Below are 26,047 nucleotides of genomic sequence, written 5' to 3' on the forward strand. Positions count from 1 at the left end.
CCATTGGATAGTTGAGCAACAGCGCATGCGAAATAGAACACAATACGGCTCACGTCTAATGCTGATAATATAATTAAAAATGAGGCACTTAATTAGAAAATATGTACTCATACATAGAAGTTTAATATAGGCTATATTAATCAATAAAAGATAGCCGCGTAGGTAATCTTCCGGGTGATGGAATCCTTCGAACCAATCGGAGCCCGCGTTTATTATCACGTGACCTCCCATCAGAAGTGCGCTGGACTGTGCGCTCTAGCTTTCGCGCGGAGAGTTCTTGGCTTGTCGGGCTCGCGCTCATGGCGGCTGCAGGCAGGGCGCGCGCAGTCCCGAAGCGCCTCGGTTTATGAAACGCGAGAAGGACGGAGACCGTTAAAAATGTGGCGGGGATAAACCAAACGACCACCGGTTTTACATTTTAAATAATGTTTGCAGAGGTAAGCCACGATTTTCCCCTCACTGCTCAGTCCGATTTGCTGTGTTTTCACTGTATCGAGCTGCTGCTAGCTTAGCCGTGTGTTACCTGAACAGGTAAACACATAAAGTACACACACATTGAAGTACACACACGGTTACACACATTAACGCACACACATTTTATATGCGGGATTACACGCAATAATTTGAAGAGATTAAATGTTTCTAAGCGCTGATAATAAGTCTGCAGCTAGCTCAGCTAACATCATCTGTATTTACTCCATAAGTGTGTGTGTGTGTGTGTGTGTGTGTGTGTGTGTGAGAGAGAGAGAGAGAGAGCTGTGTGTTTTCTGCGTGCTTCAGCTTGTTAATGTTGAGAACTGGTGGAAAATGACAGATGCGTCATGGTATGTGTGTGAAACTCTTGCTACTGTTTGATGTTTGTATCTGGTTGTGTTTCATTCGAGATTCTCATCATGTTTTTGCACTAATAGGACACATATGATGAAGTAAAATGACAGTTTTGAGTTTATGGGACAAGCAAAGACATGTTGTACAGATCATAACGTTGTTAATGATAACATACCTGATAACAGACACTTGTTTTGTGTGCTGCTACATTATTTCAGTATCTGATCATGTGTTTATATTAATTTAGAAACCTAACGTTTACCAAAGTAAGAACGCCTGTTTAACTGTGGGTTTTGTGGTTCAGGTCATGAATTTGTTAATAGGACGAGAAGCGATGTTATTTTAACCTGTCATCATATGTTTACGATATTTACAAACATAAAGACAACAAATAAACATTCTTTAAAAAAGTGTATTATATCGTCTTATAACCATTACACCAAAAGCTAGTTTTACAAACAGTTTATTTTTTAAATTCAAATTCTTATAAAAATGAATTCAGTGAGGTGTTTTCTTTTAAAAATGCACGGAAACTTTATAACTTAATATTGGTCTATTTTCCACATAATTTATTGAATGATATAGAAAATTTTGGATGACTAACTTTCTACAGAATTAGAAAGGTCGTCTCAAAACAAGCAATGAGGTGAAATATTGTAATTAAACTGTGCACATTTATAGTTTACTGTAAGACAAACTTGCAGAAACTTTGTTGGACAGAAGAATTATTATTTTTTATTTTTTTGATGAAGAAGCCAGAATTCTTTCTATTCCAGTGAGATGATAAAGTTGGTCAAGATAAGCCCGACTTTGAGACTGGTCTTGTTTGTGAACGTTATTTCAGTTTCTGAGCATGCCGTTTTAAAGTGACAAACGTGTTTGGTCTCTCAGCAATCTTTAAACCAATGCAAATGTTGTGGTATAGTTGGTTTTGAGATAACAGTGTGGTCTGCGTGACACTTATTTTGTTTGTGGATGTGCCATTTCAGCCACAAATGATAGTTTTAAAGCAAACTCCTGTTTGTCTGTAAGTGACATTTAAAGGAATAGTTCAGCCCAAAATGAAAATTGGCTGAAGATTTACTCCCCCCTCAGCCCATCCGAGATGCAGATGAGTTTTTCTTCATCAGATTTGGAGAAATGTAGCATTGCATCACTTGCTCTGCAGTGAATGGGTGCCGTCAGAATCAGAGTTCAAACAGCTGAACAATCTATAATCATTTAACATCCGGTGAAGACAAAAGCTGCGTGTTTGTAAGAAACAAATTTCATTTATTTACACTTATTAAGAACAGATAGAATTAGAGGAATGTCATGCACAACAGGGTCGTTTCATGTTTGCTTCTGTTGTTTCCTCAGCACTCCATGTGTAAATATTAAGAAGTATGCATACTTGCACGGTACACCGCTGGGTTGTGTGTCACCAGAGTAATGCACAGCTGTAAATGGGCAGCACTTGAGAGTCAGGCTCGTATTTCCACCTGTTCACCTGTGCGCTGAATCTGTCCTGCAGTGATCGACATGCTCTCAGCGCGTGCCCTGTTTATGCCCATCAGATTCGTCAGATATCTACTCCTGTAAATCTTATCATCTGCTCATTATCAAAGCTTTGGGAAGCTCCTGGTGATGGGGTGTTAATTAGCTGGTATTATTACCGACAGGCTGTTAATTCACAAAAGCAGGAAGTGTTTGTTGTTGTTGTTGTTTTATATATTTACAAAGCATTCAAGTTTGATATATAGATATAGATAATATAAATTTGTATTTAGTTTATATATTTCATCTTATTTAATAATAAATTAACTTTGGTAGATTGGTATAACTCCAGTGTTATTTTAATATCTGTTATATGAATATTTTATATTATAAATATATTTTTATTTTGTATTTTGCATATATATTTTATTTTAGAAGTTTTAGCAATTTTGTTGTCTTTTTGTGTCATTTAATATATATATATATATATATATATATAATATATATATATATATATATATATATTTATTTTTACAAATAGTTGTAAAATATTTTCGTTTATTTTATTTTTTTAAGAAATATTTATAATATTTGTATATTTTACATTTTTCATTTTAGTTAGTTTTTTTATTTTCGTTTTGTCATTTGTATTGGTTGTTTTTTTTTTACTTGTTTTATTTTATTTTTAGTGATTTAAACTTAAAAAAATTGAAATGGTGCTAAAATGTTAAAGTGCATAAGTAACAAAATGTATTTAAATTTTTCATGTATTTTTGTTATTGTTTTATATAATTAGGTATAATACTTTTTTTGAAGTCTAAATGATAAAAACAAGAAGAGCAATAGCATGAGCAACTAATAGCAAACATTCTTTTATTTTCCTTTAAGAAAGTGTCAGTAAGCACAATGTGGTTTACAGAGATCTTTTACTCCTTTCTCTGTAAGTGCCAAGGTTTATATCTGGATTACACACAGTGTTTGGTCTCAGGACAGCGGTACTCGAGCCTAGGGTATTTACAGCTCTCTTAAAATAGACCTCGGTGACCAGCCTGAATTAATGGTGAAGCCTGATGAGTTTGGTGCAAGAAACCTTTGGGAACTTCTCGGCACTTACTATGATCATTCACCGTCCCACTTTATCAGACTGTGTATAATGTCCTTATCTCTGGATATGTAGACCTATAGTGCTTCCATGCAGCGCAGTGTTAATGAATTTCACCGTTTAAGAAAGTGGAGCTTGTTTGCAGCAGGTGATTGAATGACATTCGCTGGATAATAATCTTAACCTGACTAAAGTCTTCCCTGACCCGTCTTGTGAGGACACAGCAGGACAGAATGAGATCATCGCTGTAAAGAGGCCTTTTAACTCGACAGCTTTACATCTTTCTGCTGAGAAATGAATGAGTAATTGGTTAATCAGGTCCCCTTGCGTCTGTCCTCGAAAGGTTTGGATGGAAATGATGTGATGTTCTCCGATGTGGAAACATGATAAAGGTAAAACAGCTGTTGGATTATTGTGTGTTTGATGACAAAGAAAGCAGCTTTAGTTTTCTAGTCCACCGTGGGCTCTAATCTGCTTTATCTTATTCTGGTGGCGATTAGGGCTGAAACATGTTTTTCAGAGCACATGGAAAGCTTATCGCAGTCAAGGATATTTTGCAAACACTTAGATTGGATGTGCATTTGTGCAAAACTCTTTAGCTAATGAACACAAAGCATAAGCTGCTTATATTAACTAGTGCATTAGACTTTTTTAATGACCTAGACTTTCTTAGCCGAGTTTTTGTTGGATTGATGTAGTTGTTAAAACAGGTGATAAAATCCCACAGACTTGCACTGAGTCACAGGACTCTTGTAAGTTGAGTCTTAAAATCTTTGCATTTTTGGGGGGGCTGTATGTTCATCCAGAACACGCAGAAAGAAAATATACTTGTTTAGCTGTAATAGTGTTGTGTTGTTTGCTGATGTGTCAGAATAGTTTGGCCACTGCTGCTTCGCAGTCCTGTGACGCTCCACTCAAAGCCTGTTTGTTCGCTCCTCTTATGACACATCCATGCATTGTGTGGCTAAAACAGTCTCCAGAAAGCTACAGCGGATCCATAGTATGTCAGCAGAAGTCGTCATGAATGCTCTGCTGTGGGCAGAGAGAGGACTCAACAGGTGACAGAGGTCAGCGGGTCAGGACAAGGGTTTGTGTTCCTGAAATGAATCACAAGGTTAACTCAGTGCTAGAATCTGGTGTAAAGCTCTTGTGCAGCCAGACTTTTAACATTGAGGCTTATTCTGGTCTGCCCACTTTGACAGGAAGACTCCACCTGATTGACATGTGAAGAAACCATCCATTCATCTTTTATGTGATGTTTATAGGGCTCTATTGAAATGTTTTATTTTTTTCCAAATGTTTTTTTTTCTGGTTGTTTTTTTCTGGATTCCATTTGAATTGTTAAATTAAATGTTATTATTCAAAAAGTAGGGATGCACGATATTGGATTTTGGCCGATATTCGATATGCGATATTTTCAAAATAATTTTGGCAGATGCCGATACCGATATATATACAAATTTTTTGCCTGATATATTTCAACTTTAATTTTACTGAAGAGAAATCCATGTATCTCTTCTGTACTGATTCTACCATAAATGTATTATTTTACAAATGTAGACAGACATTCACATCTGAAAAACAGGTCAGTTATTTCACTTGGAGAATATCGGTTTGGCTCATCGGCAGAAATATTCATATCGACCGATACCGATGATGGTCATTTTAAGCTTTTATCAGCCGATACCGATGTTGTGCTGATATTATCGTGCATCCCTATCAAAAAGCATGTCTAATTAATCGAGATGATTATATTTATACAATTTAACAGCATATTTAAAAGCTAACAAAATAAATTTTTATGGCCCTATGAAATGTTTTATTCTTTTCTCAAATGCCATTTTATTATTACCTAACCCTTTGTTTTCCATTTAGGTTTCCAATTTAATGATTTAATCAAAAATATTTCTAAGAAATTTAATTAATAAAAAACTTCTTAATTTATTAATTTGTTTACAATAATAGGGTCCTATGAAATTCTTTGTGTATTAATTTTTCTGGTAAAATTTTTTTTCTAGTTTTGATTCACACAGAGAAATGCAGGAATCATATTTAAATAGTCTTTTTCTGCTGTCATTCACAGTCAGACACTCGTCCATATTGTGATTTTATTTCAGTGTCCTGACCTACTTTTGATTTATTCAAATTTGGACAAATTCCATGACCTTCCAATTTTAGGAAAGAATTCTGCACTTCCTCATTTTCCGCATCAGAAAGGGATGAGTTCATATGGAACTAAAAAGTTCTCTAAAATATCTTCATTTCTTTCTTTTACTCTTACTCTTTGCACTTTCTTTTCTCTCTTCTTTCTTTCTTAGTCATGTTCCTTTGATCATATTTTTGGCTGATGTTTATTTAAGCGGAGCAGGACACACTCCAGGTCCGACCCTCCAGGAGATGTGTGTGTGTGTGTGTGTGTGTGTGTGTGTGTGCGTTCAGCTCAGGAAGGGAAGCGCACAGACTGGGTCACCGGGTTTCCTCTCCTGGCAAAAACAGGAAACCTGGCCATTGGACTCATTCACAGTCACACTCACTTCTCTCATCCGTGTCGTCTTAATTTGTTTCCTCCCTTCAATTGTGTTGAAATCCTTCACCTGTCTGCTGAGAGCGCCTGCACTGTGCTTTCAGTTCCTCTGGTTCTCTCTTATGATGATGAAGATTTGGCGAGATGGCCTGTAATTTCACTACTTTAATTGCAATGTAAGAGTGATAGTCTGACCCTTACTGATTATATCTGGCATTGCAACTCAAAGAGAGAAAAGCTCAATGTCTTTTACCTATATGTGCATGAAAGCAGAAGTTGATGCTGCTGAAATGATCATGCAAACTCGTAGAGATATAATATATAATTTGCATTTGCATGACTGGTAAATTTCTCTTCACCCACTAAACACTTTAGACCCTGATGATGTTCGCTTCCAGTTGTTCAGTAGCTGCGATCATGTCATGGTTTTCTTCTGTACAGTACGTTAAGTTGCACTGTATTCATGCTGCTTTCATTCAGATCAATCAATGCTCTTCAGCATGAGCCAAAGATAAGAGATAATGTCATCAACTCTGTGTGTTTCAGGCCAGTCTGTCCGTCTGGGGATGGGGGGGTCTGGGAGTCGTCCTCTTCCTCATCACATTTGGACCTTTCGCCATTTTTTATCTGGCCTTCTACATCCTCTGTTTTATCGGCGGGTAAGTGGATCACGGATACGTCTCATTTCAGTGCGCTTTAAACCGATAGTTCACCCAAAAATGGATTTACTCACCCTCAATCCATCCTAGGTGTATAAGACCTGCTTCCTTCAGACGAATACAACTGGAGTTACATTAAAACGTCCTTGTTCTTTCAAGCTTTATAATGGCAGTGAATGGCTGTTGAGATTTTGAAGTACAATAAAGTGCATCCATCCACCATAAAGTATACTACAGATGGCTCCGGGGGATTAATAAAGGGGTACTGAAGTGAATCAATGCGTTTGTGTAAGAAAAATATCCAGATTTAAAACAAAACACCGGTCATGAATTAGAAGTACAAAATAAGGATTTGTAGAGATAATTGTTTTTGAGATAAGCCAAGAGGAGACTGGTTTTTACAAACTATCCCTTTGACTTCTTCAACACCTGTTGATGCTCTAGTGTGATGTTGCAATCTCGCTCTTCTCTCTTTCTAGGTGTTTCGTAGTGCTTCTTTTATTTGGAAAGATAAACTCAGAGAAACACTTGGAAAGGTGTGAACACTCCTACCTGCCATCGACACAGACGGCCATACTGAAGGTGTGCAAATGTTTTAATAAAAATAAAAAAAAAATGAAATTTTTAATTTAATGATAAAAGCTTATTAACATAAAAAACATAAAAAAAATGGTTAAAGTATGACTAGCTTTTTTTAAATTATTTATTTAAATGTAATTAAATAGTTTAATCATAATTTAATTGAATAAAATAAATAAAATATTTATTTTAAAATTTATCATAAATAAAATATTTCTTTTCACTTTCACTTTCACTTTCAATAATTGAATTGATAAAATTACTAATTAATATTTTTTTATATTTATATTAATAAAAATATGTACATTTGCATTTTTTTTTATTTCTGATATATATATATATATATATATATATATATATATATATATATATATATATATATATATATATATATATATATAAAATATTTCTCCCAGAAATTCTCAAAAATTGCTGGTAATCAAATAAAGGCATAAAGCAATTAAACAATTAACAATTTAATTTATTAAATATATATATATATATATATATATATATATATATATATATATATATATATATATATTAGGGGTGTAACGGTTCACAAAATTCACGGTTCGGTTCGATACGATACACTGATGTCACGGTTCGGTTCGGTTCGGTTCGATACGTTTTAGATACAGCAAAATGTAAAAACATCTCAACTTTTCAGAATGCCGCAAGCGCACCGCGGGTCATGTGACAAGAACCAACCAATCAGCTTCATCCTTTCCCGTAACAAGGTTGAGAGCTCAGCCAAGATGAAGGAACAGCTGATCATAGTTGTATATGGATTGCAATTTTGAAATAAATTTAGTAGCAGAGCTACTGCAAGCGATTTTTAGAGCTGCAAATCCATTTATCCTTCGCTGAAATTTCCGCGTCTCATGGAGAGAGCACGTCATTGTTGCTTAGCAAAGACAGACGCCTCATGAGCGCTTCTGCCCGAGCGCTTTGGAAAGGAGGAGAAAGACGTGCTTAGCGTTTTCCATGCGTTTTTAGGAGCGATATGTGAACGGCCCCTAAGGCGCTCGCTCACTCAGCACGCGCTGAAGGCTCGTTGCAAAATGTCGAATGCCTTTAACAGACCAGAAATATAAGATCCTAAAATAACCAACAGGTCTGGTGTTTGGGTTGGATTCCCTGTAAGCTATAGTGTCTAAATGCTGCAGGGATAGTTTGCTGCGTGCATGTTTCTCCTTTTTTTCGTCTTTTCCCAGATAGTACTGACGCATATTTGGTGTTTTTTTTTTTTTTTTTTTTTTTTTGTAATCCCGCTGGTGTACCCTGTCATGTTGCAGATGCGACATACCGTTGTTTTTTTATCCACCACTCTCTTGCCATCACCATTATAGCTTAAAGGGAATCCAAAGTGCACCCAAACACCAGACCTGTTGGTTATTGGGGGATCTTCTCATTTCTAGTCTGTTAAACGCATTGGCTATTTTGCAACGAGCCTTCAGCGCGTACTGAGTGAGCGAGCGCCTGCTGAGTAGCCTAACATAAACATATAAGATGGTGTTTTTTTCTTCTTCGGGAGTGTCAGGGGCGTTGCCTGTTACGTTGTTTGGGTTATTGGGCTACCTTGTTGAACGCATATCATTATATTTCTTTCTCTCTCTTTTTTTTTTTTTTCAAATATAATTAATTACTCCAACGAACCGTTCGGTATACATAATGCGTACCGCGTACCGAACCGAAAGCGTCGTACCGAACGGTTCAATACGAATACGCGTATCGTTACACCCCTAATATATATATATATATATATATATATATATATATATATATATATATATATATATATATATATATATATATATATATATATATATATATATATATTATATTGGACATTTTGGAATAAAGTGTTTGTTGATAATATAAAACCTTGGAAGTTTTTTTTATTTTTGTAGTTATTCATTTGGGAAATACATTCTACCATGAATAAGTAATATATTTCTGTCACAATTTCTTCATATTTTGTGAAGACCTTTTGTGGAGGTTCTGTGTAATTCGTTAACATTTATTAAGAAAGTAAATTGCTCATTTATATTTCATGTTCAGCTTGTGAGTTTTAATGTCTTGTGTTTGTTTGTCAGGTTTTGGAGGAGATGAAATCCGAGTCCAAACCCATAAAGATTGATCGTCGTTTGACAGGAGCCAGTATCATAGATGAGCCACTGCAGCAGGTACTGTCCTCATAACCAAACGGGATAAAAGAGCTTGAGGAACCTGTGGTTTCTCAACTGATGAGTTTGTCCAGACTGTCGAGCTTTCGCTTCACAAAAGCCATTTGTTTCCGCCCGTAACACACGTCAGATGCTGCATCAGCACATTTGAGAGTTTAGGCTGTACTGTTTTGTTCATAAAGCAGATGAGCACATGACACTGGTTTTCAGTCAGTGGTCTCACATGCTTCACTGAATCGGCTTTAAGTCTGCTAACAATGCATATATTCTGCTAGGGTCAGTTTTTTTAATGCTACACTTTTAGCTTTTATTTGGACATTTTGGAACAGAACGCCACATAACAAAGTGCTGTTTTTCTATAACATTAAGTGCAGTGTTTGTTTGCAGAAGTTGGACATACTCATTCTTTATGTAAAGAGCTGGTTTCAAACGATATTAACAATAATGCAGCTGAGATTTTTAAGACTCCGTGCAGGTCACGCAGCAGTCTTGGTTTTTGAAACAAAGCTGACGTTCAAAAGTGGTTCCTGATTTTTATTTCTTTTTTGTGGTTTAGTTTCAGTAACTGAAAAAGGTAAGACTGGATAGACTTGCAGATGTGAGAAAAAACACAATAAGTATCCAGTTTTCCATGATATGACTGCATCTTGTCCTATAGTATAAGACCTCTTCATGAGCGAAATCGTTGTGTAACTCATCCTATGTAAGTCTGCGGTTTTGAGGTAATTGCTTTAAGTTACAGACAGTCATGATGAGAGAGTGTCAGCAGCTCCAGCTCTCGGTCTGTTCTGCTGAGCTTTACATCTGCTCAGGAATGTCTACCCAGAGTCCTTTGCGGAGAAGTGATGGGTCACTGTGTCTGTACCAAACTGAACTGATACAGAAAAATACATTTCCTTGTTGGGGCCTAATGAAATCCAATTTTTTTTCCCTTTCCCAAATTCAGTTTATTTCTGTTAATTTTTTCTAGATTCCCTTAACAGTTGAATTAATTGACGTGCAATTTAATAATTAAACTTTAACAAATAAATAATGCATTATTATTTCTTTATTTATTTTCACAGTAATAAGGCAAAATAATTTTTTTATTTTTATTTTTTTTGGAAATTCAGTGTGTTTTTTCTGGATTTCTGAAATTCTTCTTGAGTGTTTTATCATTAAATTTGTGGAAAACTACTATCATATATACACACATTCACAGCAACCTGTCAAAATAAAAGTTCAGTTTAATTTGAAGAAATTGTGACAGAAGTAAATTAAAGTTGCACAGCAGACAGTATATCTGTTTATTATTATTATTAGGGGTGCTCCGATCACGATCGGCCGATCGTTATGCGCATCTCGTCAGTAAAGCCGGTTTTCTAATCAGCGGTTAATTCCATCAGGTGCTTGATTTCACATAGAGCAGCTGTTACTACACAGAGCCGTTGTTAATAGAGAAGATGCGCAAATCCACTTCATTTTCAGCGTTTTTTGGCGCATTTTCTCAGTTAACAACGGCTCTGTGTAGTAACAGCTGCTCTATGTGAAATCACGCACCTGATGGAATTAACCGCTGATTAGAAAACCGGCTTTACTGATGAGATGCGCATTAATGATCGGCCGATCGTGATCGGAGCACCCTTAATTATTATTATTATTAATAATAATAATAATAATTATTATTATTAATAAAATTGATTATTCAAAATAAAATTATTAAAATAAAGAAATGCATAAATACAGTAATACAGAAAAAAAATACAGACTGCATATGATAAACAATCAGACCTATTTCTTAGTGCCCTTAGAATATATTTTTTGTTAACCTTTTAATAGACTGTATTAGATGTCAAATTAGTTTAACAGAATTCTGAAAAATGACAACAGAAGAACAGAATAAAACGGATTTGTTTGTTTGAGGGAACGCTCATCTGATCCTCTTCTCATGTCGTTCATCAGGTCATCCAGTTCGCCCTGAGGGACTATATCCAGTATTGGTATTACACATTGAGTGAGGATGAAGCGTTCCTCTTGGAGATCCGTCAGACGGTCCAGAACGCCCTCGTTGAGTTCTCCACCAGGTAAGACACCCCCTCCGACCCTTTTTTCCTCAGATCTGCTTTAAAATCACTTCTGTGTCCCCATGTGAGTAACTCTGGGGTTTTTTCAGGGATAAGGCAACACTTGAACACAAACCAAACACTGCATTCAGATGTTCTGACACATTTTCTCTGGTAAACAGTGTTGAAATGGATGCTGTGTAGTCCGTGATTTATTAAGCGCTCAATATTTCCACTCCTCAGGTCTAAAGAGGTGGACTGGCAGACGTATTTCACCACCAGACTGGTGGATGATTTCGCCAATCATCTGCGTGTTTTCAGGAAAGCTCAGGAGAGGCTAAATGAGCGAGAAGACCCGAAACAACGTAATGGTCATTCTCTCCTCCCCTCTCAGTTCACACGGTCTGCAAAACCTAAGCAAACAGTTTATCAGAGGCCATTCTGTAATACTGGTAACACTTAATAGTTAATGGTAGCCAATGCATGAATTAACTTTAACAATGCATATACTGCATTTATAAATAACACACTATTTACTCATGTTTATTTACATTGGTTAATAAATAAATTTGTTCATTGTTAGTTCATTAAATAATATTAACATAATTTATTTTAAGTACTGAAAACTTACATATATATATATTTTTTTTTTTATTATTATTATATTTTATTATATATTTATTTATTATTATTATTATATTTTATTATTTATTTATTATTATTTATTTTTTTAAGCTGGTTGCCAAAGAAACATTTCTCACTTTCATTTAGTTTATATTGGTGAATTTAAATAACTAAAACTAAATCTGCTATACATTTTTTTTTATACTAATATTAAGAGTAAATAAACAAATGGTAAACAAAAAATATTCAATTACTATTTTGAAATAAAATCTATTATTACATTTGAAATTTAATTATTAAAATTAAGACAGAATATCTAAAAATAAAATAAATAGTAATATATATTGCTATAACTGTATCTCAATTATTGTTAGTTCACGTTTATCCGATTGTTAACGAATGGTAACAAATGAACCAGAATGTAAAGTGTTACTGTGTTACAGGTTTTCCAAACCCATATAACTTGATTTCCTCTTCGAAATGCAGAAGTAGATGTTTTGAGGAATGATAATAATAATACTATTTTTAATATTTAAATTTTTGGGTTAACTAACCTTGTAAAATAGAGTTGGATTAGAAGTGAGAAGTGCAACCTAGAGCCGTGTATTGCATCACAGCTGAATGGACGTGGTGTAAAGATCTCAGTATCAGGTCTAAAACTGTCATAGCATGTAAAAAAGTTGATTTCCTAAAGCCAGTTCCTGAGCATCTTGATTGGGAACTTGATTTACTGACTCATAGTGTGAGCTTGTGCATGACGCCGTCTGTCTGTTTGCGGCAGGTGACTCTTCGGAAGAGTTGTTGGACTCGTTTTTTGAGGCGGAGGTGGAAATGGAGAGGAAGATCTGTAGAGATGTTGTCTGCATGTCACGCAAGGATGAGGAAGGTAAGACAAACACAGAGGATTTGTGTCTATAGACCGTTCAGAGACTCCAGCCCAGTGATTCAAGGCGTGCAATAGAAATAATTATCTTGGGCAGATCTTATAAGACTAGCAAAAAATACAAACACACACCCAGTTATTAATGCAGTCAAATGGTTATAGAAGAAAACAATAAACACATTTTTGGGTGGAGTGATTTTTGTGTGTATAAATGTGCCCTGTGCACATCTGCATTCCTCCATCATCATCATCACAAATCATTTACTCAGCCTCATGTCTTTCTAAAACCAACTTCTGTCTTTCCATGGGGCACAAAAGGAGATGTTTTGATGAATGTTTGTGAAACGTGACCGTGAAAACTGGCTGCTTTGTGTAAAAAATTCACAAAAAACACCATTAAAGAGGTTTGTTGTTGAACTTGTGCGCTTCATTTAAACACATCTGAAGTCACACAATACAGGCAACCTTCACACAAACCTAGAATATAATCACTATTGGCTAGTAAATATTTGACACACACACACACACACATGATTAGTGATTAAAACTAAAACTTGGTCACCATGTATGAATGCATATTTATCATTTTAACTTAACTTAGGACTGGTGGTGATGCTTAAGGTATTGTTGGCCATTTTAATTGTAGTTATAGTAATTATTATACTACTACTATACTACTACACTAACAATATACAGTTCACTAAAAATTGAAGAGCTGCTGTGTTAATGAATATTAATCACGTTAATCAGCGTTACCTCAAACTGATTTGCTGAAATTTAAATAAGGGACAGGTCTAGATGATCGCCAGCCTATAAGATCGCCCGTTTGCACATTAGCTCCGCCCACAACTGGAAAAACTGGTGTGTTTCTGGTGCAGGTTACCTTCGGGATCTCTGTGAAGTGCTGCTATACCTGTTACTACCTCCTGGAGACTTCCACAACAAGAATATGAGATACTTCCTCAAGGTGAGACACACACACACACACACACACACACACACGTGCAAAAACAGGCCCAAATTCATTCACAATAACATCATAGCTTTCAGCTAATGTGATGACCAGATATAAAAGGGATGAAAACTGCAAAGCACCGTTTGTGTGGAGAAAACCCTTACAATATAAATAAATAAATACAAATATAACCCAAAAATATTAAAAAAAGATTCAAAATATTAATAAAAAGTATAATAGTATCTCAGTGTCCAAAAAAGCATTGCTCTTAAAACATTTTGACTCTGCAGTATTTTAATGCATTTATAATTATTATAAATATTATATAATTGTTATAAATGCATTAAGCTGCAGTAATTGAATGCATTTATAGCTAAAGTAAAATATAAGATGAAAAACTTAAACCTATTAATTCTTGCCAAAGCAACTTCATTGAAATAATTTAAGTACTAAAATTGCTAAAACTAAAAGTATTATTATTATTTTGCTGTTGTTATTTTTATTTGCTTTCTGTTTTCTTTCTCTATCTTGATCCCAGTCCGTTATATAACTTGTGCTTTTCACTGGGTGCTGAATAAAAATAATAAAGAAATATTGCCTTGGCAAAAAAAGTAATTAAAATAAATAATTAATGAATTTCTTAAACTAAAAGTATAAAATAAAAAATATATAGAAATATAAAAAATTAAATGAGAGAAGCACATAACAAAATTACTAAAACTTAAACTTAATAAAATAGTAATAAAAACAAATAAAAAACAATATAAAAAAATTATATTGGTAAATACTATAAAAATATACCAAATAACACTGATTGTAATTTTAACAATTATAAATTAATGTTCTAATTAGTGACGTGTCTAAATGATTCTCTGTGCAAATTGACAGTATATGACAAAAGCTGTTGATAAAGTGTAAATTGTATGTAATCCAGAACAATCCTTTGAGACACTAGATCTGGGATTAGCTTGGTTTTGGGTCCTGACAGATCTTGATGTTCAGAGGACAGGATTCGAGCTTCACTCTCGGTGTCTCACACATGAGCAAACCTGTTGATATAGATTAACTGATTGATTCTCTGGTGTCCTGCAGGAGGTTTTGGCCAGAGGTGTCCTGCTGCCCTTAATTAACCAGCTGAGTGACCCTGACTACATCAACCAGTTCATCGTCTGGATGGTGAGACCTGCCTCAGCTCTTACAGTCCAGAAGCGCGTCACGAATGACCTTTAACACGTTCTGCGTGTGTGTTTAGATTCGTGACTCCAGCTGTAACTACGAGGCCTTCTTGAACATCTTAAAGCTGACAGACAAAGTGGACGAGCTGGAGGCCGTCAAAGACAAAGTCCTGGAAGAGCTTCAGTACCTGCGGTCTCTGGACACGGGAGGAGACGGTGCACACGCTCACACACGCTCACACACTTACACTAATGTGTGGGAAAAACAACACAGTTTATAATGTTCTCTCTGTCTCCACGCACAGATATCAACTTCATAAAGAATCAAATCAATAGTCTGCTCTTTGTGAAGAAAGTCTGTGAAACACGGATACAACGGCTGCGATCAGGGAAGGTAGACAAATCTCTCCTGCTTCATTCACATGTGCTTTATTATAATTCATGAATATCCATTCAAAGATTTCAGATTGTATATTTTTAGTCAATTTATGTTTAACAATGGTGTAAATGAAACATTTAATGATTCCTCTTAATCAGGGCTATTAAAGTTAACTGAAACTAGAGTTAAAAACCATTCAAACCTTTTCGTTTCTTGAAATAAAACTGAACTGAAATAAAAACATTTGATTTCTGCTAGTTGACAAAGGTAACATTTCTCATTTTTGTTTTGTTTAACTTGATGTACTAAAACAAACTGAAATATAAATGCATAAAAAGCTATAGAAACATGTTTTAGAAACACACACAAAAATACTAAAACTATAATAAAAAAAATCATATATAAAAATGATTTAAAAATATAATAGTATCTTGATGCTAAAATAGCAATGCTCTTAATACATTTGCAGTCTGCATTAATGTTTAGTAGGAGTTTAATTTGTTATAATTAAGACTATATAGAATATATAATTAGGAATGTATAACAAAATTGTAATTAAATATTAATAAAAATGATTAAAATAATTTAATTATGACAGAACATTATACAGATAATTAAAATAATTATAATAATAAAAAATATTTTTTATATTATATAAAAAAATATATTTTGAAAAATACAGAAATATCTATTGAAAAAACATTATAAAATACACAGTTAAAATTACATTTTAATACTTACAATTTTACTTTTTATAATCTATATTATTAACAGCAATTAATTCATCACTTGTTTAACAAATAATTCACATTTAACCTGCAAAAATGACTATTTTGGACACATTTTGGTTGTTTTTTTCCAAACAGGAAGTTGACGCTTTGAAACTCGCCGCTAATTTCGGGAAGCTGTGTGTGATTCCGTTGGAGCATATATTAGTGCACAACATCGCGCTGCAGTTCTTCATGGGTGAGTCGAGATGCATGCACACACACTGTCTTCTCATTCGAGCGACATCGTCAGCTTGTTCCTGATTGGCTTCTCTCTCTCTGTCTCTCTGTAGACTACATGCAGCACATGGGCGGTCAGGCAATCCTGTTCTTCTGGCTGACGGTGGAGGGCTATCGGGTCACGGCCCAGCAGCAGCTGGAGGTCTTACAGAGCAGCCAGAGAGACGGGAAGATTCAGAGCAGCCAGACCACCAAAGGCCTGCTGAGATCCGCCGCGCTCGGCGTCTACGACCAGTACCTGTCCGACAAGGTGAGGAGACAGTAAAAATACAGGAAGTGTCCATGAAGCCATGTTTGACGGCTTTATTTCCACTCAGGCCTCTCCGAGGGTGGAGGTGGACGAAGCGTCTGTAACCAGACTGGCTCAAAAACTCAGTAAAGAGGATCCCACACCAGAAATATTTGATGAAATACAGAAAAAGGTGATAACTGATTCATTTTTTTTTTTAAGCAGTTTTTAAGCAGCATTATTATGACTAATAAAAGCAATAAAAATCCCAGTTGATGAGCTGTCTGTGTTCCTCAGGTGTATGACATGATGCTGCGGGACGAGAGGTTTTACCCGTCGTTTAGGCAGCACCCGCTGTACGTGCGGATGCTGGCCGAGCTGGACATGCTGAAAGAGCCCAGTTACAGGGGTTCAGACGACGGGGACGGAGGTGACACACACACACACACTACCAGATGAGCGTGTTTACACATCACCTCCTAAAACTCATTATTAATTCTCTGTTTCTCCAGAGTCATTCAACGGGTCTCCAACAGGAAGCATTAATGTAGTATGTCAAATAAAGCCTTTGTGTGTATATGAACATACATCATGCGTGTTTGAGTGTGTGAGCTGGGTTCTGATGCTGGTGTTTTGTAGTCGTTAGATGATCTCAGCAGCGGGAGCGTGGATGAGTCTGCTCAGCTTCATGCCTTTATCTCTGACACGGGTGAGAGTTTGATTTTAATAGTCTAATAAAACCGTTCAGTTACAAAAACATGCAGTGTGACCATCAAAATGTCTTGTTGCTTAGTAAAAACCTTTTATTTTATTGCACCTGGTTGCAACATGATGAAACAATCTGCGGAGGTGAATCTAGTCAAGTATGTCTGGGTCATATTTCACCCTCGTAGCAAAAGAAACCAATAATACATTTTATGTTAAAAGAAAATTAAGTCAATTTTTGGCTCCTCCCAGCTCGCATTATTGCAATGCAAGAAATATGTATTTAAATTGTTATAAATTACTTAAAGCATGCTCTTTATGTAATGGTAGTATTTGTTGTACTTCCTATAATTTATGCTGGTTTTGTGTTGAATTAAAAAGGAAAATAAACTAGGGATGCACGATAATATCGGCACAATATCGGTATCGGCCGATAAAAGCTTAAAATGACCATTATCGGTATCGGCCGATATGAATATTTCTGCCGATGAGCCAAACCGATATTCTCCAAGTGAAATAATTGACCTGTTTTTCAGATGTGAATGTCTGTCTACATTTGTAAAATAATAAATTTATGGTAGAATCAGTACAGAAGAGATACATGGATTTCTCTTCAGTAAATTTAAAGTTTAAATATATCAGTATATATTTGTATATATATATCGATATCGGTATCGGCATCGGCCAAAATTATTTTGAAAATATCGGCATATCGAATATCGGCCAAAATCCAATATCGTGCATCCCTAAAATAAACTGTATTACATTAGTAATAATCACCATTATGAAATAATGAAATCATGTCAAAAACATCTTAAAGGGATAGTTCACACAAAAATGAAGTTTATGAGTTTGTTTCTTCTGCTGAACACAAAAGAAGATATTTTGAAGAATGTGTGTAACCAAACAACTGACGGTAGCCATTGACTTCCACAGTACAGAACAAAATTCTGTTGAAATCAGTGGCTGTCTGCAAGCGTTTGGTTTCACACATTCTTCAAAATATTTTATTTTGTGTTCAGCAGTAACAATAAGTAAATGATTTTGTAAATATCTTTCATTTTTGTTTTTGAGGTGAAATATGACCTGTTTTCACCTGCAGACGATCTTCGAGTTTGTCTCTAAAGAGACCCTGATTTCTATTGAATTCTTCTGAATTCTTTTCTGTTGAATTGAATGCTAGTAATGACTCGTGTAGATGTTAATACTCGGTGTGATTTCAGTGTGTCTTCTGCTCAGCTTTCCTCTCTTCTCTAGTCATCACTTCTTCTCATTTTCAAGCTTCATTTATTTGTCACTTTGTGTTGATTCTGATTCTGTGACACTATCATTCCATCAGCTTTATTTCTTTATTTTCTTACGTTATTTCTTCCCTCTCTCTCCCTCTGTGGCTTTGTCTTGTTGTCTTCTCTCTGCTGTGTCTCTTCTTCTCTTTTCCCCCGCACCATCGTCTCCATCGCTCCTGCCTCTCTTCTCCGGTGCTCTGAAGCTGATGCTTTTCTAAACCCACTTCCTGTGGCAGGCGTGTGTAACGATCACGGGAAGACGTACGCTCTCTACACCCTCACCGTCATACGCAAGAGCTCGGACGGCAGCGAGGACATCTGGAAGACGTACCGCCGCTACAGCGATTTCCACGACTTCCACATGCGCATCACCGAGCAGGTGAGACAGATTCTTAGTTCGTTGTACTGCCTTTAAGTTCTGCAGATTTTATATTATATTACTAGATAATGGTCAAAAAGCAGTACATATTAAATCAACATGGTAGAAATGTGCTTAATTGCTTGAGTCTATTGCATTATTATTATTTTTTTTGGCCTGTCTTTGTCTTTATTACGATGCATCGCTGTTTAACACATTTGACCATGTTTAAAACACAAAAATGTGAAAAATAGCTGAATTCAAATAATATTTTTATTATAAAAAACAATAGTCACATCCATATATATTTTTAGATGAGATGGGGAAAAAAGGTTACCGTAATTGACAAGAATTTATATAATATCACATATATATAGGTTTTTTTAACAGATTTTACTATTATTATATATTTTTTACTATTATAAAATAAATATAACAAATATGCAAAACTTAAAAGCAATACAAAAATCTACCCTGATATATACATTTTTGACAATTTGTTTGTAATTTTATTCTTAAACGTGATTAATAATGGCATAATTTTAAACTCTCATAAAAAAGTAAGTAAAATTAACAAATTTAAACATCTAAATAAATATGTATATAGCAAAAAAAGAGAGAAAAAGAATATTAAATATTAATATTAATAAAAAAAGTATTATTATGATGGGTGTTATTGCCATAAAAAGGCATTTACAGCTATCTGAATTTAAACATATATATGGATGTGGCATGTATTGTTTTTATAAAAGATGTAATTTTAATCCAGACCTTTATCTGTGCTGGTTTTAATTAATCATTTTAAACCTGGGAAAATGTGTTAAACAGCGATGTGGACTGCACCCATATTGATATCAGTTAGTCAAAATAATTAACATTTTTACTAAGCAAACATTAAAAGAGACGAGTGTTTAAATTCCGTGTAGTTTTGTGAACACAGAGTCCATGTTGTTCTGGTCTAATGTGGTTTGATAGATGTGGTGTCTACTAACCCATGTGTCCCGTCTTTAGTTTGAGACCCTCAGTCCGATTCTCAAGCTTCCTGGTAAAAAGACCTTTAACAACATGGACAGGGAGTTTCTGGAGAAGAGGAAGAAGGACCTGAACTCTTATTTACAGGTGGGTCAGACCGGGACGGGGGTTTATTTAGGGTTCTGCTGGTTCAGGTGTGCTGAGAGCCGAGTTTGTCTTACAGCTGCTGCTGAATCCTGAGATGGTGAAGGCCTGTCCCATGCTGGTGCCCTACATCTATGACTTCCTGGAGAACAAAGCCTACAGCAAGGGCAAAGGAGACTTCGCACGCAAGGTGAGGAACGCCACGTTCACAAAAGCTTCAAACCATCAGTGAAGGGTGGGAGATTTAGCTGATCAAGTTATATCGGGATATAATCTAGGCATTCACACCGCATTTTCATGCATACATGCTCCAGCATTAGAAAAACGAATGAATACGAGAATAAAAAAAGCCAGATAATGTCTGATGTCTTTAACCCTTATGCGTTGTTGGGGACGTTTTCGTCCACTAGGGGGTAAAGTTGAGTCTTATTTTGGCCACAACTTTCTCTGTGTTTCAGCTAATGGAATGAGTTTTGGTTACAAATCTTATTTTGACCCATATTTTGGGAAAATGCTTTGAAAATGTTCAAAAACTCAACAATACACTGTGGGCAAATTCACTACCCTTTCGGGATGTTCGTGGATGAAAACATCCACTAAATTAAACTGCTGTAAATCAGTATCAGATAAATTTTTTTGTATAAATCTATTAATCAACCTCAGTCCTGATAAAAAGAAAAATCCAAGATTTTAACTCTTTAATTACCAAGTTCATAAATGATGTCTCTGATTTGGGGGAAAAAACACACAAAATGACATATTTTCAATATAAAAAGTGATTGTGGACTGGATTTTTTTTTTACTTTTTATAATAGTCTTGGGCATGTCAAAGATTACTAACAAGATTGGCTTTGATGCATTGTTAGTTTTTGTGCAGCATTCGATTTTATTTTTTTTCTCCCTCATTTGTTGTTGGTGGCTGTTTTTGCCCCATTGACTTCCATTATAATGACATTTTTACAGTTGATCACTAGGTGGGACCATTAACCCTTTAGAAAAGCCTGTGCAAAAAAAAAGGCTTAGTTTCTGGCTTGTATATGGAGTTATATAGAGTGTAACATCAAATACAGAAAAAAAAATTCTTTTGACATAATTTATGAACTTGGCAATTAAAGAGTTAAAATCTTGGATTTTTTTTAAACATTTGGTAGTTTTGACCAGGACTGAGGTTGATTAAAGGATTTATGCAAAAAAAAAAAATAATGAAAAAAATAAATATTTATCTGATACATTTTTACAGCAGTTTAATTGAGTGGATGTTTTCATCCCGAACATAACGAAAGGGTAGTGAATTTGAACAATGCACAAGGGTTAAAAGAAGGCTCTTCTTTTATTTTTCAGGATTCTTTGATGAATAGAAAGTTCAAAATAACAACGTTTATGTGAAATTGAAATCTTTTGTAACATTATAAATGTCTTGATTTATCAATTTAATGCTTGCTTGATGAATAAGAGTATTCCTTTATTGAAAAAAATTATTATATCGACCCCAAACTTTTGAAACAGTGGTGTATATTTTAGCAAAAAATAAATAAAAAATAGTGCTTTAAATTAAACATGCAGACATATATTCATTAATCATAAAAACAATGCACTGAATCATAAAACACTAATACAATGATATAATAAACCCATAGATGCAATCGTAATATTCTTCTCATCATTTTGATAGATGCATGGATAGATAGAAAGAGCGACAGACTGAAGGGGCGTTCACACAAACTGCGATTTGCAGTGGTGAAGTTAGCATAAGTCATTAATTTTCAACGATAATCTTAAGAATAGTGAAAGTTGAGCCGGTTTAATGTGAATTAAAGCAGCGGTAAAGACACAATCTGAATGCTGCAGTTCAGTAGGAACAGTGATGAATGACTCCAGAAGGGAGCGTCCTACAGCTGTAAACTTTAAACTTGTCCTGTTCTCTGGACTCGGACAGATGGACACGTTTGTGAATCCTCTCCGGAGCTCCATGAGGAACGTGTCCAATGCCGTGAAGTCCCTGCCGGACAGCCTGGCCGAGGGAGTGTCCAAAGTCTCGGCGGACATGGGCCGCATGTCCGAGAAACTTGGCCAGGATATTAAACAGTCCATATTTAAGGTAGAGCACGTCTGGAGGATCTCAGAGCACTTGTGGGAAATGCACAAAAGACCAGATGTTTCACGAACTTGACGCTTTGCATGATGGTTGATGTTTTGTGTGACTGGGAAACTCTGTGCCGCTTTCTCATTCATTTCATATGCATAGCTTGAGCGGGGATGTAGGAAGTGTTTGCGCTCGACTGGTGTGATTTTACGAGGTATGTCACTAACTCCAGATGTGTCTGATCCACAGGTGCCTCCTTTAATCGCAAAGTCTGACATCGATCCCGAACACTACCGCATCTCGGCCCAGCTGGACGAAAATGTGAGTCAACATCAGATCAAAAACTTGACCAAATCACTCCAACACAGCCTCAAATGTTTTGTTGCACAATACGTGTGAGACAACAATAAATAATGACATTTATTTTAATAATTGTAATTAGCAATTCTAGTGCAAGCTGTGTGGGACAAGACATCCATAAATATTGGTGTTATATTCCCGCAAATTATTATTATTTTCTTTAATTTTATAGTAATGTATTAATATAGCAATATATTTCTTTATTGTTTGTATTTTTATAACTTTATTATTATTATTATACTCTATATTACAGTACAGAAATACTCTATTTTACAGTACAATAGTATTATCATAATATTTTATTTCTTTATTAATTTTTATTTGTTTATAATTAAGTAAAATAAAATATTATTCATTTTATTACCAAATACTATTTAGATTTTACGGTAAATTAATGTAGTAATACATATCTTTGTTGTTTTTTATCTTTTAAAGTAATGCTGTATTAAATATATTGATAATTATCGTTTTTTATTTGTATAACTTAAAATATATATTCATTATTATTAAGTACTCTATTTTACAGTATAATATTATTATCATAATATTGTGTTAAAATAATTTTATATTTTTTTTACTTTAATAAATATTATTATTATTATTATTATTATTATTATTATTATTATTAAATGCTCATTTTATATTTTGCAGTGCAATAGTATTTTACCAAAGCCATGTATTTCTTTATTAATTATTAATTGATTCTTATAATTATTACGTTTACACTCTTTATTTATCATTTAATAAATAATAAAATTTATTATTATTATTTTATTCATTGTTATCATCATTATTTATTAAATATAGATTTTATTTTATTCTACAGAACTAGTATTTTACCAAAGTAATGTATTTCCTTATTAATTTATATTTTGTATAATTGAAAAAAATATATATAAGAAGAAGAAGAATTGTCTAATAAAAAAAATAATTAATTTAAAATAATTGATCTATTTAGTTTGCATTCCTGATAAATGTTTCCATGGCTTGGAATGAGATTTGCATGAGACGGTAGAGTTGAAGCCGTCAGTTTAATGATGTACACTTGTTCTGATGCACAGGGGGATGATAATATCCCACTGAGGGTGATGTTGCTGCTGATGGACGAGGTGTTTGATCTGAAGGAGAGAAATCAGTGGCTGCGCAGAAACATTAAAAACCTCCTGCAGCAGCTGATCCGAGCCACGTCTGGAGACACCATTAACAGGTGCCACAGACACACACTCATACAGACTCACAAACGCTTGCATCTCTGCTCTCTGCTCAACGGTGAACATTCGTTTCCCTTCACTGCAGGAAAATCGTGGATCATGTGGACTACATGACCTCGCCTGAGCAAGTGTCTGATTACGTGAAGAGATTCAGGTGATGATTTCACTCGCTGTCTGTTTGGACGTGTGTGTGACTCTGTTGCTGATTCTGACTGGGTTTTTGACTCGACAGAGACTCTTACTGGCCAAACGGGATCCTGGCCGAGACGCCGCCTCGCAGAGACAGAAGCTTACGCATGAGGACACGAGTCGCCGCTAAGACCACACTCCTGGGCGTCATGCCAGGTACACACACACACACACACACACATTACAGCCTGGATCTTATGACACTGCATAGACTATAGTGGAAAATCAGATCACACTATATATATTATCATATAATCCAAAATATTTAATAAATACTGTACTATTCAAAAGTTTGGGGTCGATAACATTTTAAATGTTTTTGAAAAATCTCTTCTGCTCACCGAGGCTGCATTTATTTGATCAAAAATACAGTAAAAACAATAATATTGTGAAATATTATTACCATTTATAAAAACTGTTTTCTATGCGAGTATCTGTTAAACTATAATTTATTTCTGTGATGCACAGCTGTATTTTCAGCATCATTCCTCCAGTCTTCAGTGTCACGTGATCTTCAGAAATCATGAAAATATGATGATTTGCTGCTCAAGAAACATTTCTGATTATTATTATTAATGTTGAAAGCATGATCCATAATATTTGTAACAGTGTTTATCTGAAATAGAAATATTTTGTAAAGAAATGTCTTTGCTGTCATTTTTGATCAGTTTGAATAAGTGTTATTAAAAAATAATAAAATAATACACAAACCCCAATCTTTTGAATGGTAGTATAATACATGTATGTTTATATAATAATATATACATACGGTATATAGTGCCAGGGTTTAATATGATTAAAAAAAAAAAAAAAAAATCCATAAAATAATTTTTTACTTGAAATAAACATTAAAATAGGATATTTAAATTTAAACATTTAAAATGCATTCACTTAGTTTAACTTGATGTACTAAAATAACTATATAGACATAAAAAACATACCTAATAAAAATTAAATGAAAACATAAAATACATGAAGTACGTTAAATTCAATTTGTATATATACAGTGATCTAGGAAAGATTATTTATTCAGCTTCTAGATGATCTAAATTTCTAGAAACTGACACTTAAGACTGGTTTTGTGGTGCAGGGTCACATATTACCGTCTGCTAAATGTGACTATTTTGTGCAATTTTGTGTAAAGTGGCTTTGAATCTATTATGAAATGCTTTATACAAATTGAAATGTTCTCCTCCCGTCAGATGAGTTGAAGCACATCATCGGGGCAGAAACCACACGCAAGGGCATCCTGCGCGTCTTTGACATGTTCCAGCACCAACCGCTGAACCGCCGGCTGGCCTGCGTCTTTCTGGAGCGCTTCCTGGAGACCTTGTTTCCTCAGTACAGGTTCCCCGAGCTGTTCGTGAAGCTCCACTCGCGCTCGCCACGCGTGCTCAGATATTCACAGAAACTGCGCAGCTTGCACAAGAGGTGACAGACGGACGGAGAAGGAGGAGGGAAACCGAGCCACCCGAACGGCAAACGCTCAGACACACACCTTCCTCTCAGTGCCTCCTGGCTGCTCTCCTTTCAAGCACTGTACTGACACGGCCGTAGCATAGAGGAGTCATTTTAGCATCCTGAAGCCTTCAGCACCTCACCCACGTCTGAACCACTACGAGAGACTGAGCGATCTCTCCGTTTGCCGTGCAGATCTCTGATCTGATGTTCTGAAGGACACTGTGTAGATAGATACTGGGTTATTTTGGGTTCGTTTTGTATTCGGCATTGGTCGCCTCATCGTCAATACTGTATGGTGGAGGAAATCTGACCGAAGCTACCTATGCACCTTAACACTCATTACAAGCAGAATCATCTGAGGAGGCTCGGCAGCGATGTATTATGATCATTTTGTGGCACTGAAACTGAAATAGGCATAACGTTATCCCTCTCAGCCTTTAGCTTACATGTAATATTTAAGATAATCTTAAATGACTTAAAGGAATAGTTAAGGCAAAAATGGCAATTTGGTGAAAGTTTACTCCCCTTCAGACCATCCAAGGTGTAGATGAGTTTGTTTCTTCATCAGACTTGGAGAAATGCAGCATTGCATCACTTGCTCTGCAGTGAATGGGTGCCGTCAGAATG

General features: G+C 35.2%; 1 protein-coding gene across 4 annotated transcripts; it reads left to right on the plus strand.

Annotated features, from left to right (window-relative positions):
• The first annotated feature begins 276 nt into the window (after positions 1-276).
• Positions 277-26,047, plus strand: LOC113062573 (sorting nexin-13-like). 4 transcript variants are annotated; one of them, XM_026232501.1, is made up of 26 exons: positions 277-437; positions 6,477-6,589; positions 7,069-7,171; positions 9,268-9,357; positions 11,299-11,420; positions 11,643-11,764; positions 12,805-12,909; positions 13,785-13,873; positions 14,954-15,037; positions 15,114-15,252; positions 15,342-15,430; positions 16,282-16,381; positions 16,476-16,672; positions 16,740-16,844; positions 16,949-17,081; positions 17,164-17,201; positions 17,291-17,360; positions 18,846-19,021; positions 20,012-20,119; positions 20,196-20,306; positions 22,053-22,214; positions 22,449-22,520; positions 23,621-23,766; positions 23,856-23,924; positions 24,003-24,115; positions 25,162-26,046. In XM_026232501.1, exons 1-26 carry the CDS (start codon positions 426-428, stop codon positions 25,392-25,394), a joined length of 2,901 nt encoding a protein of 966 aa, XP_026088286.1. In that variant the 5' UTR covers positions 277-425; the 3' UTR covers positions 25,395-26,046. The 4 variants fall into 4 exon arrangements, with proteins under 4 accessions (XP_026088286.1, XP_026088290.1, XP_026088288.1 ...); XM_026232503.1 differs by having other exon boundaries at positions 278-437; positions 18,879-19,021; XM_026232502.1 differs by lacking the exon at positions 277-437 and adding an exon at positions 807-824.

This window comes from Carassius auratus, chromosome 44 (assembly GCF_003368295.1).
Source record: "Carassius auratus strain Wakin chromosome 44, ASM336829v1, whole genome shotgun sequence".
NCBI classification, from domain to species: Eukaryota; Metazoa; Chordata; class Actinopteri; order Cypriniformes; family Cyprinidae; genus Carassius; species Carassius auratus.